This window comes from Rhinoraja longicauda, chromosome 7 (assembly GCF_053455715.1).
Source record: "Rhinoraja longicauda isolate Sanriku21f chromosome 7, sRhiLon1.1, whole genome shotgun sequence".
Taxonomy (NCBI): Eukaryota; Metazoa; Chordata; class Chondrichthyes; order Rajiformes; family Arhynchobatidae; genus Rhinoraja; species Rhinoraja longicauda.
Window position 1 is genome coordinate 9,898,990 of NC_135959.1, and position 20,166 is coordinate 9,919,155.

Below are 20,166 nucleotides of genomic sequence, written 5' to 3' on the forward strand. Positions count from 1 at the left end.
TAAAGCTAGTCCAGTCACATTGACAATCGTACTTTGGGCCTTGGTAACTTTGGCCACAGCTTTCAGTGAGTACGTTGCTGACTCCCCATTGTCTCTCTTGGCAACTCTGCTACTCCAGTTCGCTTATTACACCTCATCTGTAATTTGCTCCAACTAACAATAAGGAAAACCACCACTACTGGCTCCAATGAAAAATTACATTCCCTCACCAATGAATCCATTGGCCAGAGGGGGCTTTCTGACCTTATTTTCTCCCCAAACCTTTCTAGATTCATCCAAATTTAATCTCTACCTAGAGCCACATCCATCAACCCAACTACACTGAACCCAATCAAAATATCTGTCCCCTTTCCATTGATTTCCTCTAGATTACTGACTATTCACCCCACCGTTCTTCAGTCACCCAATACATATGCCCTGAAATTATTCTACTATCCTTAAGTGTTTCTCCAAATCTTCTAATACACCTATATAATCCAAACTTTCAAACATGGGATTAAAATAATCTTCAAGGCTTGGCTTACAAGTGCCAAGCAGAAATATAGAAAAAAACAGCTTTCATTTATAACTCATTATTCATGGCCTTGGGATATTGCAAACTTTACAAAGAACTTCCTTGAAATATAGTTGCTTTCATAATAATGAGGAATAGAAGCCAGTTTGTACACAGCAAGGTTCCACAATTAGCATCGTGATAATAACCAGATAGTCTGTATTTTGGTGATGTTTCCTTGAGTTGAGAGATAATTTTTGACTGAGGAGATTGGAGAGAATTCTCCTGCTCATCTTTAAAATAGTGGAATAGTCTCATTTATGTCTGCAGATAGGACTTCGAATTAATATTTGATCCAAAAGACAGCTTCTCCACTAGTTGAGCATTGCTTCATTACTGCATTGATTTATTGGTCAAACATTTGGATTCAGGTCAAAAATCAAATTGCTGGAGGAAATCAATGTGTCGAGCAGCATTTATGAGGGAAATGCTGACATTTCAGATCAAGACCATGCCCCTGACTAAAAGTGGAGTGGGAAGATAACCAGTACAAAGAGAGTGGGAGGGGAAGACACAGGCCTGTGGTTGATAGGTGGAGAGATGTGGAAACAAGGAACGGCAGATGCTGGTTTACAAAAAAATATAAAGACACAATGTCCTGGAGTAACCAAGCAGATCATGCAGCATCCCTGGAGAACATGGATAGGTGACGTTTCGGGTCGGGACCCCGATGGTGATAGATGATAGGCAGAAGGGGCCTGGTGGGGAAGGGGAAGGGAGAGGGTCTAGTTGGGAGTTAGAAGCAAACAAGGAAAACAAAGGTAAATGTAATCAGATGAGAGGAGAGGAGGTGAAGGTGGAGGCAAAAGCAGTCAGGTGATAAGCAGAAACGCAAAGACTACAAATTCTAGAATCTGATAAATATGGATGGTGATAACAGGAACCATTAAAGGAAAGATGAAGAACAGATGAAACCAAATTGAGGAAGTGCGTGGGCCGTCAGTGGATGGAACGAGGAGGGGAGGAAGACGAAAATGGATGAAGGGCAATTGGAAGGGAATATGGGAATGAGAACAAAAATGTGAGGACCTGAAATGGATTGGAAGGAGAGGGAGGGATGGGTTATCTGAAATTGAAAAATTCAATGTAAAATTTAGCTTTGTTTATTTCCATTTCGAGACAGTGCATGGAAACAGACACTTCGGCCCACTGAGTCCACACTGGCCATTGATCATCCATTTACACTAGTTCTTTGTTAGCCTACTTTCTCATCTACTCCTACACATTAGGGCTATTTACACAGGCTAATTAACCTACAAATTGGCACATCTTGGGGATGTCGGTGGAAACTGGAGCACCTGGAGAAACTCACGTGACCACAGGGAGAACGTACAAATTCCACCCAGACAGCACAAGAGGTCAGGATTGAAACCAGGCCTCTGGCGCTGTGTGGCAGCAACTCTACCAGCTGCACCACTGGTAGAATATTATAGTATGAACATTGTGTCCACATATTGGACCTAACATTGGTTCAGATTAAAGATTATCAGGATTAAATTGTAACTTCTTCTTTCCCTAAATGCTGTCTTGCTTCTTAATATACCTATAATTTTCTGTGTTTTAATATACTCTTTAAATAACAAATTTAATCTACATCTACTGACCTAATTTATGATGAAAAATACTGAAAAAGTGCAATATGTCTGACCTCTTTCCAGTTGATTTAATAGGTTGCTTATTACTAATTTGGGGATTTTTAGTTTGTGTGCCTATCTCTGGATTGGTGGCAGAATTCATACATTTTGAGAAATGTTTTAAGTAATTAGTGTCAGTAGGTTGTCAGTTAACAAGATTTTATGAATACCCACTCCATTTTAAAGACTGCATCATTTTCCATTTCTAAAGTATCAGTTACATCTTCCGTTTGCTTCAGTCAATCTGTGTAGCAGATTTTATCTCAACCTCCATCAAATCTGCCTCAATAGAGATCAGCAAAATCAGCAAATACCAGGAATTCAATCTGGAATTCTTGTAATCTTAACAGTTCAATTGCATACCAGATGGCGCTTTTACAAATATTGAGTTATATTGAGTTAAATACCAATTGAGTTGAGTTATATACCAATTCAATCAAAAATGGCAACAACTTTTTCAAATTCATTGTTTCTCTGGCTAAAAAAAGTCTGGGAAATATTAATTGATTATATCCTTTCTATTTTTCACGGTGTAATTACAAATGTTACTTCAAATATTCCATAGATCCATAAAAGATTCTAACATGTTTTTTCAAAGCCCACAGCAAAACTTTACAAGTACAATTCCTATTTAATCTGTGGTACTTTTGGAAAAGCCTCCAAGCACATTTCTGGAATGTGCTGCATGGACCATATGTTGGAGTCTTTGGATTCTCATCAAATTCTTCCTTTGAAGCAAGAAATTCCTTTTGATTCACATTTACAGCGCGTCATCCTTGCTGCTTAATAACCATGTCTTATTTTGGTCACAGCCAAGGTGGCAGTAAATAAGTCAGATCTGCAAATTGTTTAATTGAACAGCATTATATTCCTACAACACCGCTCTTTCAAGGCCCTTCAAAAAGACCGTTTATTATACACGCATAAACGCACGGAAGATTTAATCTTAGTAATTAGTTAAAATGCATCACATAATCCACAGCGATCTAAAAATATCGTTGTGGTATTTAACTCGATGGTACATCAGCTGTTCGGTCAGAATGCAGAGTCCTCTAATAATTCAGAAATGTTAAATATCAGTGGCAATTTGATATTTTTAAACAGCTGGTATCTACTTTGATCTGAACATACAGTTTGGTTTTAAAGAGAGAGAGAGATTTTAAATGACCTTACACAGAGTTTATAACGTGCAGATGAAATAACAATAAATAAGAACCTAACTATTTAAGGTTTGGAACAATAAATTTAACTCGAGAAAAATGGAATCCGTTTTTCATCCGTTGCAAGTAATGCCTCATATCTACAGATGACAATGCACAGAATGATAATTCACAATGTGTTTTCTTTATATTTGGCCTGTTATACTTTAGTTTTAAGCAAATGGGCTTCTCAATAATCAAGGATATGGTAAGTACTCTGGGTGAGGGACTTTAATATCCTTCACAAAAAGTGGCTGGGAAACACCACCAATGACCAAGCTGGCCAAAACCTAAAGGACACCGCTACCAGATTGGGTACCCACAGGGAATAACTGAACTAACACAAGGGAAAGACATATTTGTTCTTCCCTCAGTCATCTACATGTGGCAGAAGCATATGTACATGATCAGTCACTGCCTGAAGGAAAGCAGTCCACAGCCCTAATAGAGAAAAAAGAAGTCTTCACAATAATTGTGTAAAGTAACACTATAATCATTGAATCCAAGTTATACAGCACTGAAACAGGCCCTTTGGCACAACGCATTCAAATTGTCCATGCCGACCAAGATGCTCCATAATCATGTATTGTCTTTCAGCTGACTGGTTAGCACAAAACAATAGCTTTTCACTGTACCTCAGTACACGCGACGATAAACTAAAGACTAAGCTAGTGAGACATTGCCTGTGTTTGGCTCACATTCCTCTAATTATTTCCTATCCATGTACCTGTCCAAGTTACTTTTAAACGCTGCTATTGAACCTGCCACAGCTACATGCTCTGGCAGCTTGTTCCATATATCCACCACCCTCTGAGTAAAAGAGTTTAACAGGTTCCTATTAAATCTTTCCCCTCTCCCTTTAAACTTATATCCCCCGGTTCTTGATTCTAGCACCCTATCTATTTCCCTCATGACTTTATATACCTCTCTATAACATCACCACTCCTGCACTCCAAGGATTAAAGTCCTAGACTGCCCAACGTTTCCCTATAGCTCAAGTCCTCATGTAACATACTCGTAAATCTTCTCTGTGCTCTTGCTAAGCGGGATAGGATAGAGCTAGTGCATGGGTGATTGTTGGTCAGCGTGGCCTCGGGCTGAACTGCTTGTTTCCACGATGTATCTCTAAACTAAACTACACTACATGGATCAAATCATAGCTTGGTTACATCAATTCCTGAATGGTGGTCAACAGTTAAACAGCTAATGAGGCTTCAAGAATATCCCATCCTCAATATTAGCAAGGCCCAGCATGTGAGCGTGAAGACAAGAATGGAGCTTTCTCAACTGTATTCTGCTTGAATTGCTGTATGGTTGATTGATCTTTGCTTCCTCCTGAGATCCCCAAAAACTCAAAAGTCCATCTTGAGAAATTTGATTTATTCCACATGAGATCAAAAAATAGCTAAGAGCATTGGATACAGTAAGGCTCTGGGACCACTCAACATCCCAGCTGTTTTGTCTAAAGACGAGCACAGGAAATAGCTGTGCCTTTAGCCAACACTGGCATCTACAACAGAGAAATTCCCAGGCGTATCCTGTTCACAAAAAGCAGAACAAATTCAAACCAGCCACTTAACTGCCCATTCAGTTTACTTTCAATCATCAACAAAATAATGGAAAGTATTATCAATAGTACTGCCCTTACTCGCCAACAGCCTGATCCTTTATGCTCCATCTGAGTTTGTCTGAAACACTCCTACAAACATACTAATTAGGAACTGTAAAGGGCCATGTGGCCCCTCATGCCTCCTCTATCAATGAATATCATGGCAGATTCATCCATTTGTTTCTGCCTTAAAAGTGTAGAAAGGGCATGGGGGTAATAGGGTCCTTTGGGGACCAAAGCAGTGTTGGTATTGATTTATTACTGTCATGAGTACTGAGTTACAGTGAAAAGTTTCATTTTGAGTAAAATGCAGCCAAATTATATCACACAGAAGAGAAAATAAACAAATTTATCCCTTCTAAATAAGAGGTCCATTCATGAGTCTGATAACAGCGGGGAAGAAGCTGTTTTTGACTCTGGTGTTTTCAAAGTTCTTGTATCTTCAGCCCGATGGGAGACGAAAGAAGAGAGAATGACCAAAATGGTCCTTGATTCTGTTGGCTGCTTTCACAATGTAGCATGAAGCACCGATGGTGTCGCTGGGGCTTTGGCTGGTGGGGGGGGGGGGGAGAGAAGGAGTTTGGTTTGTGTGATAAACTAGGCTGTGTTCACAACTCTGTAATTTCTTGTGGTCTTGGGCAGAGCAGTTGCCATATCAAGCTGTGATGCTTCTACATAGATGATAGACACAAAATGCTGGAATAACTCAGTGGGACAGCATCCACATAGAATGCTTTCAATGGTGCAATTGTAGAAAATGTTGAGTCGTTGGAGACACGCTGAATTGTCTTAGCCTTTCGGAGGAAATAGGGGCATCGGTGTTCTTTCTTGGCCATAGTGTCAATATGGATTGACCGGAACAAACTGTTGATGATATTTACATCTCGGTACTTGAAGTTCTCGACCATTTCCATCATTGATGCAGACTGGGGCATGTACACCACCCTGCCTCCTGAGGTGGATGACCAGCTCCTTTGTTTTGCTGACATTCAGGTAGAGGTTGATGCCTTGACACCATGCTACTAAAATCTCTAGCTCATTGCTGTACTCCATCTCATTATGGTTTGCGATCCACTACGGTGGTGTCATCTGCAAACTTGCATCTGGAGTTAGAGCAGGAGTTGGCAATCTGTGTATGGATCCAGAGGACACAAGTGAAGTTTAAAAGATTTATTTTGTACTTGATTTCACTGTCGCGAAGGATATTGCAGTTGAAATATTCAAGGACAAGCATGGGGGAACTTTGGAACAAATTACCATCGAAAAGGATGAGGAGTTTAGATGTCCTTGTGCTCTCAAAGTACATAACTTGGAAAACACCTGCTGCGATGTATCCAAGACTGTTATGGGAAGTAAGGGAGGTTACTTGGGCTCTGATAGAAAGTTTCAAATATTCTTTAGCCACACAATAGGTGTCAGATAACCGTAAGACAGAAGACGATGAATTAGGTACCTTTATGTAAGAAGAGAAGCAGGGACATGTTGGGTAAATACAGATCAGTGTATCAGTGAGGATAGTATGACTGATGAAGTCTAAGTGGACTTCAGTAAAGCTTTTAACTGTCAAGAATGGGATACTGGTCCACAAGGAAAGAGCTCATGAGATTCAGTGCAATTTAGAAGCATGGATCTGAAACTGGTTTGGTGAAAGGTGGTAGAGAGTGATAGTCAAGGATTATTTTTGCAATTGGTAGCCTGCGATCATTTGTGTACAAGGGTCAAAGCTGAGGCCCTTACTGTGTGTTGTATATAAATGAGCAATCTGGATGCAAGAGTAAAAGGTATGATTAGTTAGTTTGCAGATGGCAAAAATTGGTGATGTTGCTGCCAATGAGGAGGCTAATAATAACTTTGGCTAAAGAACATTATTGATGGGTTAGTAAGGTGGGCAGTGAAATGGCCCATGATTAAAAAGGCACATACTGTAGGATACATGCCTTCACAAGCCAGGGCAGGGAGATTGTCATGCAAAAATTGATGATGATAGGCCAAAGCTGAGGACAATGGTTCAATGTTTCAATGATACTTTATTTTCACATGAACCTGGATACAGTGAAATTCTTTGTTTTGGAAACAATTCAGTAAAATCACAGTATACATATGCACAATCATAAATAAGTACAAAAGCCTAACAATTGTAGTGTTAGAATAGTAGACAGACTACCCGAGGCAGTACTCAAGGAGTAACCACATTCCGGCTGTTTCTTGTGCTCTTTAAGTTTCAAGTTCTTAACAGTATAGAGTCTTATTTTCACCTTAAGGACTTGTTATCCTGGCAGCTGCACTGCATTGTTGCAGGGATCGGCCTGGCCTGGCAATGCTGTTGGTGTCCTCCATTGCCACTTTGTGCTGATGCACATCCGATCCGCATGTTAGTGCATTCCGATCACCACACCACAGGAAGGAGGTGACTTCACTGGAAAGGGCACAGAGAAGATTCACCAGGATTTTGTCAGAGATTGAGCATTTCACATATGAGAATTTTGATAGGCTAGGTTTATTTTCCTTGGCACAGAGAAGACTGAAAGGGGACCCGAAAGAGGTATAAAAATTATGAGGGGAAAATGAACGGTAGATTATGAAAAACCTTTCCCATCAGCAACGGTGCTTATAATCAGAGGGGCTCGCATTAAGGTAAATGCTAGGAGATTCTGAGGAAGAACTTTTTCCTCCAGTACGTTGTTGTAATCTGAAATGCACTGTCTGAGGGATTTGTGAAGGCAGGCATTCCCACACATTTAAGAATGATTTCAAATAAGCACTTAATCACCCAGGCATAGACGGCCCTCAGGCCAGGTGCTGAAAACGGGGATTACTGTAGACGGGTACTTGATACTGCATTGACAAAATGGTTAGAAAGGCATGTTTCCCTGCTAATTATTTCACGACTCTTAAAATATTCAGTGTCTCTGTTTCCACCACTTTGAGGAAGAGTTCTAAACACTCAAGACTCTGAATGAGAAATGCTGCCTTGATGTCAAGAAAATGAGAGGGACTAAACATGGCACTGAGGAGCTCAGATAAAACTGCAGTCAATGAGCTTCGTAGTGAAAACACTGCAGCGATTATAATGCATGCACAAAGGAAAATGGTTGTGGATGTTGGAGGTTTATCACCACAGGAGTTCCTTCGGTGTCTGAGGTGTAGCCTTCTTCTGCTGCTTCATTAATGGGCTTCCTTCCACCACATGTTCAGCAGAAAGAGTGCAAATTTTTTTTACTAGGATGTTGCCAGGATGTGATGGAGCTAAGCTATTGGGAGAAGTTAGGCAGGCAAGAATTTTATTCTTTGGAGCTTGGGAGATTGTAAAAACAGTATAAACAAATTACATGACAGTATAAAATCAAAAAGTGAATAGATGCTGAGTCTTTTACCTAGGGTAAGGGAATGAAAACAAGAGGACATATGTTTAAGATGAGAGCGGCAAGATTTAAAACAAACCTGAGGATGGAGGTATATGGAGCAACCCATCAAAGGAGGTAATTAGGAAGGTACTATAACAGCATTTAAAAGACAGTTGTATAGGTACATGAAAAGAAAGGCTTTAGAGGAATATGAACAAACACGGGCAACCAGGGGTAGCTAAGATGGGGCATCTTGGTCAGATTTGATGAGTTGGCCCAAAGGCCCTTTTTCTGTGCTGTATGACTATATGTTCAACAGTGGTGATATTGTTGATCAGTACACAGCATTTCATTCCATTCATGCCTTTCTGGCCTTCCATCACAGTGAGGAGGGGACTGGAGGAGACTCACTGTGATGGATGTTTCTTTTTGGGGGGTTTTGTGTTGGTTGGGGTTGTGTAATTTGCTTATTTTATTGCTCTTATTGTTGGACTGTGGGTGACGAAATTTCGTCCAAAAAACTTGTTTTTTGGATGACAAATAAAGATATCTTGAATCTTGAATCTTATCCTAACTTGGAAATATATTACAATTTATTCATCATTGGTTTTAAATCTTGGTCGATGGCCAAATAACACTACGTGGATATCATCAAATGAATGAGCTGCAGTGATTTATGATTGTGCGTCACCACCACCTTCTCAAGAGTTGTTAATTAAAGGTAATAAATACTCAGCCTCATGCAACACCACCAGGACAACCGGCCTCTGTGGCCAGCTGCGCTTAAAAGCAACTTGACCTGTGGCCAGCCCTTTACCCCCACCACACAAGCTGGCTGCCTCCCAGCCCCTTATTGTCAACCCCCTCCAACCTGGCTGTTTCCTAGCTCATTACCCCATCCCCGAGTTAGCTGCCTCCCGGCCCCGTACTCCGCCCCCCTCCCAAGCTGAGAACCTCCCAGCCCCTTACCCCACCCTCCCAAGCTGGCTGTCTCCCAACCCCTTATCACTCCCCAGCTAGCTGCTTCCCAACCCCTTGACCCGAAATGCCACCTATTTCTTTTCTCCACAGATGCCGCCTGACCCGATGAGTTACTCCTGCAATCGCCCCCAACAGTAATACCAGCTAGAAATTATAACAATATAAGTGAAAGGAACCGGGAAAAGACGACAATACCTTTTGACGACGTGTTTACACTCGGGCTGCGGCTCTGTTGGCAGTTGCCGCAGGTCCCCGCGTGGTGCAGATGTTCAGGTACCCTTGCAACCGCAGGAGATGCAACCCCTGTCCCTATGCCTCCTACCTCTATTCCGTCCCAGGGCCCTGACAGTCCTTTTAGATGAGGCAGAGGTTCACTTGCACCTCCTCCAATCTCATCTACTATATCCGTTGTTCCAGGTGTGAACTATATATTGGCGAGACCAAGCGTAGGCTCAGCGATCATTTTGCTCAGTCCACCTGGGCCTATGCGATCTCTTAGTTGCTAAATACTTAACTCCCCCTCCCATTCCCACACTGACCTTTCTGTCCTTGGTTTCCTCCACTGTCAGAGAGGCCCAACGTAAATTGGATGAACAGCACCTCATATTCCACTTGGGCAGCTTTCAACGCAGCGGTATTGATATTGATTTCTCTACCTTTTAGTAACCCTTGCTTTCCCTCTCTCTCCATCCCTCCCTCACCCTAGTTCTCTGACTAGTTTCACTGTCCTCCTGATTAATTTTACTGATTGTATGCCTCCCTGTCACCTTCAGCTAACAATGAACCATTCTACATTTCCTTATCATTGTCTGCTTTGATGACTGCATCGGTGTTACTGCCTGCACCCATGCAGAACTCATGGACGTCATTAACTTCACCACCAATTTCCATCCTGCGCTCAAATTCACTTGGACCATCTCCGATACCTCCTTCCCCTTTCTTGATCTTACCGTCTTCATCGCAGGAGACTATCGACTGACCTCTATTATAAACCCACTGACTCCCACAACTAACAAGACAAAACTTCTTCCCACCCTGCTTCCTGCAATTACTCCATCCCCTACACCCAATTCCTCCGTCTACGCCACATCTGCGCCCAAAATGAGGTGTTCCATGCCAGGATATCCGAGATGTCCTCATTCTTTAAGGAAACAGGGGTTCCCCTATTCCATCATAGAGGAAGCCCTCACATGTGTGTCCTTGGTACCCCGCAACTCCCTTCTTGCTCCCCTTCCCCCCAGTCGCAACAGGGACAGAGTCCCCCTAGTCCTCACCTTTCACCCATCAGCCGTCGCATATAATCATCATAAGATCATAAGTGATGGGACCATTCGGTCCATCAAGTCTACTCCGCTATTCAATCATGGCTGATCTATCTCTCCCTCCTAACTCCATTCTCCCGCCTTCTCCCCATAACCTCTGACACCAGTACTAATCACAAATCTATCTATCTCTGCCTTAAACATATCCACTGACTTTACCTCCACAGCCTTCTGTGGGAAAGAATTCCACAGGTTCACCACCTTCTGATGAAAGAAATTCCTCCTCGTCTCCGTCCCAAAAGGGTGTCTTGATTAGAACAGGTGTCAAGGGTTGTGGGGAGAATGCAGGAAAATGGGATTAGGAGGCAGAGATCAGCCATGATTGAATGGCGGAGTGGACTCGATGGCTTAATTCTACTCTAGTCCCAGACTCTCCCACTAATGGAAAGATCCTCTCTAAATCCACTCTATCCAATCCTCTGACATCTTCGCCACCTCCAACGGGATCCCACCGCTCGCTGGCCACATCTTCCCCATCTCCACCCCTTCCCGCAGAGCCAGAGGCGGTTCCCTCCGCAAGTCCTGCCTGGTCAACTCGTCCCTTCCCACCCCTTCCCCAGGCAGGTACCTTTCACCTGCAACCCGCAGCAGGAGATGCAACACTTGTCCCTGCCTGGGACCTCCGCGCCGCGGGTCCCCGCGCGGCCCCCGTCGCCCCGGCAACAGGACACCAGCGCGCGCCGCGCCAACGGCCGCGGGTCGCCGTCGCCCGGCAACCGGCCACCAGCGCGCGCCGCGTCACGGCCGCGGGTCCCCGCGTGGCCCCCGTCGCCCCGGCAACCGGCCAGCAACTAGCAGCGCGCGCGCGCGCGCCAACGGCCGCCCTCGCGAGATGCGGCGTGGAGTTAAAGCGCGGGCCGGTTGTTGTTGTTGTCGTCCGGTACCTGCGGGCAAGAAGAAGAGGTGGCATTAGTGGTAGTACCAGCAGCAGCAATTGCCGCAGCTGCTGTAAGTAGGTATGTATATATGTATGTGGCCCTCTTCCCCGCCGCCACTGCTGTTCGTGAGCCCAGCTGTCAGTGGTGGATGGCATGGAAACCGGACGCCTGTGCCTAGGCCGTTCCTCCTCAACACTCCCGCCCTCCCTTCCACGGGTCATCAACCCAGCCCGTTACACCCCCCCCCCCCCCCCCCCCCCCAGCAGATTTCATTCCAGCTTGTTGCACCCCCAGTAGCAACCTGTTGCACTCCCCCCCCCCCCCAGCAGACTTCATTCCAGCCTGTTGCACACCTCCTTCCCCCCCCCCCCCCCAGCAGACTTCGTTCCAGCCTGTTGCACCCCCCCCCCCTCCAGCCAGCAGACTTAATTCGTCTGTACCCCTACCACCCCCAGTTTACCATTACAACTTGTTACACCTTCCCCCTCTGGCAGACTTCATTCCAGCCTATTACACACACAGCAGGCTTGATCGCAGCCTGTTGCACCCCAGCTCACTATTGCAAACTGTTGCACATTCCCCCTCCAGCAGACTTCATTCCAGCCTGTTACACTCCCCCCCGCAGACAATTCCAGCCTGTTGCACTCTCTTCCCCTCCCCCAGCAGACGTCATTTGTCTATTCCCCAGCTCACCGTTCCAGCCTGTTACACCTGCTTCCCCAGCAGATTTCATTCCAGCCTGTTGCATCCCCCCCACCCAGCAGACTTAATTTGTCTGTACCCTCAGCTCACCATTCCAGCCTGTTACACCCCCCCCCCCCCCCAGTAGACTTCATTCCAGCCTGTTGCACCCTCCCACCCCAGCAGACTTCATCCGTCCGTTCCCCCACCACCCTCAGCTCACCATTGTGGGCCGTTGCAGCCAGTTACACGCCCCCCAGTAGACATTTGTAGCCTGTTACACCTTGCCCCGCCGGCAGACTTCATTCAAACCTATTACATGCTCCCCCCCCCCCCCCCAGCACGTCTCATTGCAGCCTCTTTACCCCCCCCCCCCCAACAGATTTCATCGCAGCCTGTGGTACCTTGCTTCATTCCAACCTGTTTACCCCCCCCCCCCGACAAACTTCATTGCAGCTGCCCCCCCCCCCCCAGCTCACCATCCCACTCTGTTACACCACCAGCTATCAAAGTCCCAGCAGCTTGCATGGTGCCCCTGCTCCCACCCCCCAAGCTGGCAATGTCCCTTGCACCCCATATGCTGCCTGCTGCCTAACCCCTTTATACCTCTCCCCCCCCCAAGCTGTCTGCTTCCCAGCCTCGTCCCTCTTCCCCCATCTCACCATTACAGCCTGTTGCACCCTCCCACCCCAGCAGACTTCATTCCAGCCTGTTTCCCCTCAGCAATTTCATCGCTGCCTGTTGCATCCCCCCAGCTTACTTCATTCCAGCCCATTGCACACTTCCCTCCCCCCCCCCCCCCCGCCCCGGAGACAGGAAGTTAGAGGGAGAACTGGGAAGGGGGGGAAGAAGAGAGGGACAGAGGAACTATCTAAAGTTGGAGAAGTCAATGTTCATACCGCTGGGCTGCAAGCTGCAGCTCTGTGCATTTACTCGATCTGTTCCTCATGATTTTGAACACCTCTAGAAGATCACCCATCCTCCTGCGTTCTAAGGAATAAAGTCCTAGCCGGCTTAACCTCTTAAATCTTCTCTACCCTTTCCAGCTTGACAACGTCGTTCCCATAACATGGTGACCAAAACTGAACACAATACAGAAGTGAACAGAAGTTGGGTGATCTCTCAACTTCTATATTCAATACTCTGATAAAGGCTAATGTGCTGAACTCCTTTTTAACAGACCTATCTACTTGTGACACCACTTTCAAGGGACAATGCACCTGCATTCCTAGATCCCACTGCTCTACAACACCTCCCAGAGCCTGCCATTCACAGTGTATGTCCTGCCCATGTTAGTCTTCCCAAAATTGAACAGCTCACATTTCTCTGTATTAAATTCCCAAACCATTCTTCAGCCCACCTGCCCAACCGATCAAGATCCTGCTGCAATTTTTGACAACCATCTTCACTATCTACAATACCAACCACTTTAATGTCATCTGCAAACTTGCTAATTATACCTTGTATGTTCCCATCCAAATATTTAATATAGATGACAAAAACAGCAATGGCCCAGCACCGAACCCGAGGTACACCACTAGTCACAGGCCTCCAGTCTGAGAAACGACCTTCCACCATCACCCTCGGCTTCCTTCCATGAAGCCAACTTTCTATCCAGTCAGCTGTCTCTCCTTGGATCCCATGCAATCTAACCTTCCACAGCAGTCTACCATGCAGAACTTTGTCAAATACCTTGCCGAAATCCATATATACAGCTCTATCCTCATCAACCTTTTTGGTCACATCTTCAAAAAACTCAATCAAATTCGTGAGATGTGATCTCCCACATATAAAACCGTGCTTACTATCCCTAATCAGCCTTTGTCCGTCTAAATGCATAGAAATCTTAGCCCTCAGAATACTCTCGAGTAACTTTCTGAGCGCAGATGATAGGCACACTGGCCTGCAGTTCCCAGGCTTTTCCCTGTAGCCCATCTTAAACATTTGCCACCCTCCAGGCTTCTGGATCTTACCTGTATATAATGACAACTCATAAATCTCAGCCAGGGCTCTTGCAATTTCCTTTCTAGTCCCACAGTATCCTCGGATATAATTGTTGTCCTGCGAGATTCATCGATCTTCAGCACCTCCTCCACCAGACTGCTCCCGACACTACCATTGACTGCCCCAAATTCCCTGCTCCTCGTGTCTTTCTCCACAGTAAAAACAGAAGAGAAATACTCATTGAGAACCTTGCCCATCTCTTATAGCTCCACTTTGATTCCTGAGGGGTCCCATCCTCTGGTTACCTTTTTCCCCCTCTATGCACTCAAAATCTCTAGGGATTATCCTTGATATTATCTACCAGAGCTACCTCCTGTTCCCTTTGTGTCCTCCTGATTTCTTTTAGCTTCCCAAAACTCCTCCAGGGGTACACTTGATCCTAGCTGCAAGGGAGAAGAAACTCTGGTAGATAGATGTGTGGGTGAAGGGCAGATGGAACCAGCTGAGGAAGGGTGAAGGATCTAAACAAAGGGGAAACCATCTGGGTGGGCTAGTAGGAGTGGGAAAGGAACACTGGGTGTGAACTGAGATAAATATGGAATAGTATAAGAAAATAACTGCAGATGCTGGTACAAATCGAAGGTATTTATTCACAAAATGCTGGAGTAACTCAGCAGGTCAGGCAGCATCTCAGGAGAGAAGGAATAGTGTTATTTTGTCACAGCTGCTTGCAAAGTTATGTATAACATAGTATTTTCATTTTTCTCCAGTAGTCTTTTGTTGATGTCTTCTTGCATTCCTGTTTGGATTCAAATATGCTAATTAACCTATAAAATATTATGTCCGATATATCATCAAGGATTTAATCAATTTAAGTATTCGATATGAAAGCCTTATTTTAAAAAAAACATACAGGCAACAACAGTTCAGTTAATTAGATAATTCACGTTATTTACCTTCTTGCATTTTCATAATGCTGGCTGTCTTTGTTGCTTAATATCAATTGGAATCTGTTCCAGATCTTGTGGTCTTCGCCTTCTATTGAATGTAGTGGAAGTTGTTCTCTCCTGCTCCCTTTGACATATATTTATTTGGCAACAAATTAAATGGCCAGCAACCTTTTGTTGAGCTTGGTATCAAAGCAAAATCTCCAGGTTTGAGAGCTGTGCAACCAAACAGATATGAGGAGATGGTGATGGGAGACGGTAGGATCTGAGAGGTCTGTTAACTCATGGATAAGCTCTGACAGTCCTCGCTAGGTGGGCCAGGTTGCAACCCTGAGTCTCACAACTCAGTTCTCTGGCTGTAGTCCAGAACAATTGAACACTTGCTCTCATAGGTGGCCATAACCATCTGAAGAAGGGTCTCGACCCGAAACATCACCCATTCCTTCTCTCCAGAGATGTTGCCTGTCCCACTGAGTTACTCCAGCTTTTTGTGTCTATCTCATAGGTGGCCTCTGTGGGGCATTTCGTGGCTAGGTTTTGACCAAGCAAGGTACCGTCATAATAGTTTTCCTATCTGGGTTTTGTTCGTGCGAAATAGTAGCAAGTCAGTTATCCTTTTTTGTTTGCGGACCGCAAGCAAGTTTTTTGTGGAGTGTGGTATTAGGTTGCATGCAGGCTTAAAATTGGAAAATACTGGAGATGCTCAGCAGGTCAAACAGCATCTGTAGAGAATGAAGTGGGGTTACTGTTTCAGGAGTTCTTATGAAAAGACATAGTCTGAAACATTTAGCTGTTTTTCTCTCTCCACAATTGTAGCCTTGCTGAGTATCTCTAATGTTTTCTATTTTTATTTAAGTTTTCATTTTCTGTATTCTTTTCTTGATTATGATTGTTTGACAGCCTGGCCAACAGTGTTCACTAAATATCAATGTTGGTTTATATGATAATCCATTTCAAGCTTAATTTTGATGCCAGTTTACAAGATTTGCTAAATTTCTATTTCACCTGTTGCCATGGTTGCATAGACAACCATTTTGGTGCCTAATTGATCATTGTAGGTAAATCTAGAGTGGCCTTAACATTTTTGCAATATTCTCAATTTTGGCTACCACGATTAATCTGTCTGTAATTGGTCATGATTCGCAAATCTGCAGAAGGAAAGAAAAATCATGAGATGAATTAACTTAAAGTTTGTGTCTTCTCTTGCTGACTGATATGAATGCAGTACGTGATACTGATGAAAAGCAGATTGTTCATCTGCACAAATGTCAGGAGGAAGAAATGAGCAGCAAAAATAAACATAGCATGTTTAATAACTTTTTTCTTTCCTTTCCTTAGGAAGTATGACTGCATAAAGTTGAAGAAATAACAGGGTTGGTTAAAACAAACGTTGAACAATATCTTGGTTTTTGACTCATCTGGAGATTAACAATGCCTGCTGCCCCGATTTTGCAACCTGTTCTTAAGATGAAAGTTGATGAGCTCTTTCTGCACTGGTTGAGCGAGACAACTACACAGTCCATGCTGAAAGATTATCTGAAACGAATAGCAAGTGGAGAAACAATTGATATAGGCATTGGTAATGCAACAAGTGAACAAACTCCAAATGGAAACAATAATAAGAATCATTCTAACTCTGAGCTAAATATATTGGGCTACTCAAAATCCCCTTTCATGACTTCGAAGTACTGCTCAAGTACTCCATCACAACATACTTCAACTCTCCCGTCTGGTACATGTACAAGTCCAAGAAATGGATTAAATGCTCGAACACGGAGATCATCTGGAATTAAAACAGTTAAGTTCTGTTTTTCTCTTGGAAACACATTTTCCATCAGTTGGTAAAAATATTTTGCAGGTTTATGGGGGACGAGTACAATTGCAGAGTTACTGAACTGTAATGATTTTGATAATTGTATCATGGATGTATTGAGTGTACAGTACAGAAAATAACTGTTTTATCCTACCCTGTGATAAAATAGCCTCTCAGTAATCTACAGTGCCCTCCATAATTTTTTGGGACAAAGACAAAAAATTGCCTCTGTACTCCACAATTTGCGATTTGTAATAGAAAAAAATCACATGTGGTTAAAGTGCACATTGTCAGATTTTAATAAAGGCCATTTTTATACATTTTGGTTTCACCATGTAGAAATTACAGCAGTGTTTATACATAGTACCCCCATTTCAGGGCACCATAATGTTTGAGACGCATGGCTTCATAGGTGTTTGTAATTGCTCAGGTGTGTTTAATTGCCTCTTTAATGCAGGTATAAGAGAGCTCTCAGCACCCAGTCTTTCCTCCAATCTTTCCATCACCTTTGGAAACTTATTGCTGTTTATCAACATGAGGACCAAAGTTCTGCCAATGAAAGTCAAAGAAGCCATTATGAGACTGAGAAACAAGAATAAAACTGTTAGAGACATCAGCCAAACCTTAGGCTTACCAAAATCAACTGTTTGGGACATCATTAAGAAGAAAAAGAGCACTGGTGTTCACAATCACAAAGCAACTGGCAGGCCAAGGATGACCTCCACAGCTGATGACAGAAGAATAATCTCTATAATAAAGAAAAATCCCCAAACACATGTCCGACAGATCAGAAACACTCTTCAGGAGTCAGGTGTGGATTTGTCAATGACCACTGTCCGCAGAAGACTTCATGACCAGAAATACAGAGGTTATACTGCAAGATGCAAACCACTGGTTAGCTGCAAAAATAGGATGGCCAGGTTACAGTTTGCCAAGTTGTACTTAAAAGAGCAACCACAGTTCTGGAAAAAGGTCTTGTGGACTGATGAGATGAAGATTAAATTGTATCAGAGTGATGGCAAGAGCAAAGTACGGAGGAGAGAAGGAACTGCCCAAGATCCAAAGCACACCACCTCATCTGTTAAACACAGTGATGGGGGTGGACATGTATGGCTGCTGAAGGTACTGGCTCATTTACCTTCATTGATGATATAACGGCTGATGGTATTAGCATAATAAATTCTGAAGTGTATAGACACATCCTATCTGCACAAGTTCAAACAAATGCCTCAAAACGCATTGGCCGACGGTTCATTCTACAGCAAGACAATGATCCCAAACATACTGCTAAAGCAACAAAGGAGTTTTTCAAAGCTAAAGAATTGTTCAATTCTTGAGTGACCAAGTCAATCACCCGATCTGAACCCAATTTAGTAGTGTGGGAAAATCACTGCAGATGCTGGTACAAATCGAAGGTATTTATTCACAAAATGCTGGAGTAACTCAGCAGGTCAGGCAGTATCTCAGGAGAGAAGGAATGGGTGACGTTTTGGGTTGAGACCCTTCTTCAGACTCTTTCCTGAGATGCTGCCTGACCTGCTGAGTTACTTCAGCATTTTGTGAATAAATGAACCCAATTGAGCATGCTTTTTATATGCTGCAGAGAAAACTGAAGGGGACTAGCTCCCAAAACAAGCATAAGCTAAAGATGGCTGCAATACAGGCCTGGCAGAGCATCACCAGAGAAGACGCCCAGCAACTGGTGATGTCCATGAATCACAGACTTCAAGCAGTCATTGCATGCAAAAGATATGCAACAAAATACTAAACATGACTACTATTATTTACATGACATTGCTGTGTCCCAAACATTATGGTGCCCTGAAATGGGGGGACTATGTACAAACACTGCTGTAATTTCTACATGGTGAAACCAAATTGTATTAAAATCTGACAATATGCACTTTAACCGCATGTGGGTTTTTTTTCTCAAATTACAAATCTCAAATTGTGGAGTACAGAGGCAAATAAATAAATGATGGGCCTTTGTCCCAAATGTTATGGAGGGCACTGTATGGCATCTGAAAGATAGCTGCAAAGAAGAGAGCGAAGGTGGTAAAAAAAATCAGGACAACAGGTCCATGCACCTGGAGAGATTTGGAAAGATAATTTTTTAATTCCTTTGTATCATGATTCATGTAATGATTGTTTTAATGGAAAGGAATTGCACAGAAAATTAGAGTCAAAAGTAAGAGGTACAAGGTAAGATGGAGAGCTCAAAGAAACCATGTGAAATATATAGCCAAGAATGAAGCTGAAACAATGTGGGTATGAGATCCAGTCGAAGGTTTTTGAATAAATGATGAATCTACGATAAATTTATGTGGGCTTCAGCTTGGGAAGCCAATTAGAATAATTGAACAATGGCATAAAGTTTTAGGTGTTCTGCTGTGGTTTATTGAAACTAATTTAGTTTTTGATGTTATCAATTATTCCTTTCATCAGTTATCTCATTGCTTTCAATTTGATGAGCCTTTTTGTGCGTGCAAGTTATTTGAAACAGTGGAAAAAGTTTCCTTTTAATCCCTCTAAAGATTCAAGAGATTCAAGATAGCTTTATTTGTCATCCAATATTGGACGAAATTCAGTCACCCACAGTCCAACAATAAAAGCATTAAATAGGCATTAAAATTACACAACCCCAAAAACACACAAAAAAAGAAACATCCATCAAAGAAACATACATCACAGTGAGTCTCCTCCAGTCCTCTCCTCACTGTGATGGAAGGCCACAATGTCTTTTCCCTTCTCCTGCCGTCCTCTCCCGCAGTCAGGTTGTTGTGGTTGCAGGCCGCGCCGGACGGTCCGCAGCGGGCCGGCCCAAGGCGAGTCGCAGCCGCTCCCGCAGCCTCGGAAGACGGCCGGCTCCGCCGATGATAAGTCCGATCCGGGGCGGGCGAACACGCTGCCGCTGTTGTTGTACGTCGGGGTGGTCGTGGCTCCCGACATTGAAGCCCCCGCCCAGCAGAGAAATATCCCGCGGCATATTTTAGGCCGCGCCGGACGGTGAAATGTCCGCGGCCCAAGCCCCGCAACCCGGGGCGGGCGAACACGCTGCCGCTACCGGAGCTCCCGATGTCGGCATCCACGCGGCCCGAGCTTAAGGCAAGTCGCAGCCGCTCCCGCAGCCTCCGAGGACGGCCGGTGATGGTAAGTCCGATCCGCGGGCTCTGCGAACCAGAGCCCTGGAGGCCGCCAGCTCCAGGAGTTGGGCCGATGGTAGGCCGCAGCAGGAACGGAGACACGGCCCAGAAAACAAAG

General features: G+C 44.0%; 1 protein-coding gene and 1 long non-coding RNA gene across 4 annotated transcripts in view; one reads left to right on the forward strand and one right to left on the reverse strand.

Moving 5' to 3' along the window:
* Positions 1–3,075: 3,075 nt before the first annotated feature.
* Positions 3,076–11,204, reverse strand: LOC144595064 (uncharacterized). The gene is made up of 3 exons (XR_013547453.1): positions 9,516–11,204; positions 7,251–7,411; positions 3,076–6,124 (listed from the first exon to the last, which is right to left on the reverse strand). It is a non-coding gene; the product is annotated as an uncharacterized LOC144595064 (long non-coding RNA).
* A 198-nt stretch (positions 11,205–11,402) lies between these two features.
* Positions 11,403–20,166, forward strand: part of ppp2r3b (protein phosphatase 2, regulatory subunit B'', beta) — a 72,485-nt gene continuing 63,721 nt past the window's right edge. For 2 of the 3 annotated variants that reach the window (XM_078402062.1, XM_078402065.1), the window contains exons 1-2: positions 11,403–11,598; positions 16,431–16,889. In XM_078402062.1, the coding sequence (XP_078258188.1) occupies positions 16,524–16,889 (366 nt within the window). In that variant the 5' untranslated portion in view covers positions 11,403–11,598; positions 16,431–16,523. The remainder of the gene's footprint in view (positions 11,599–16,430; positions 16,890–20,166) is intronic. The other variant, XM_078402064.1, reaches the window with a different exon arrangement.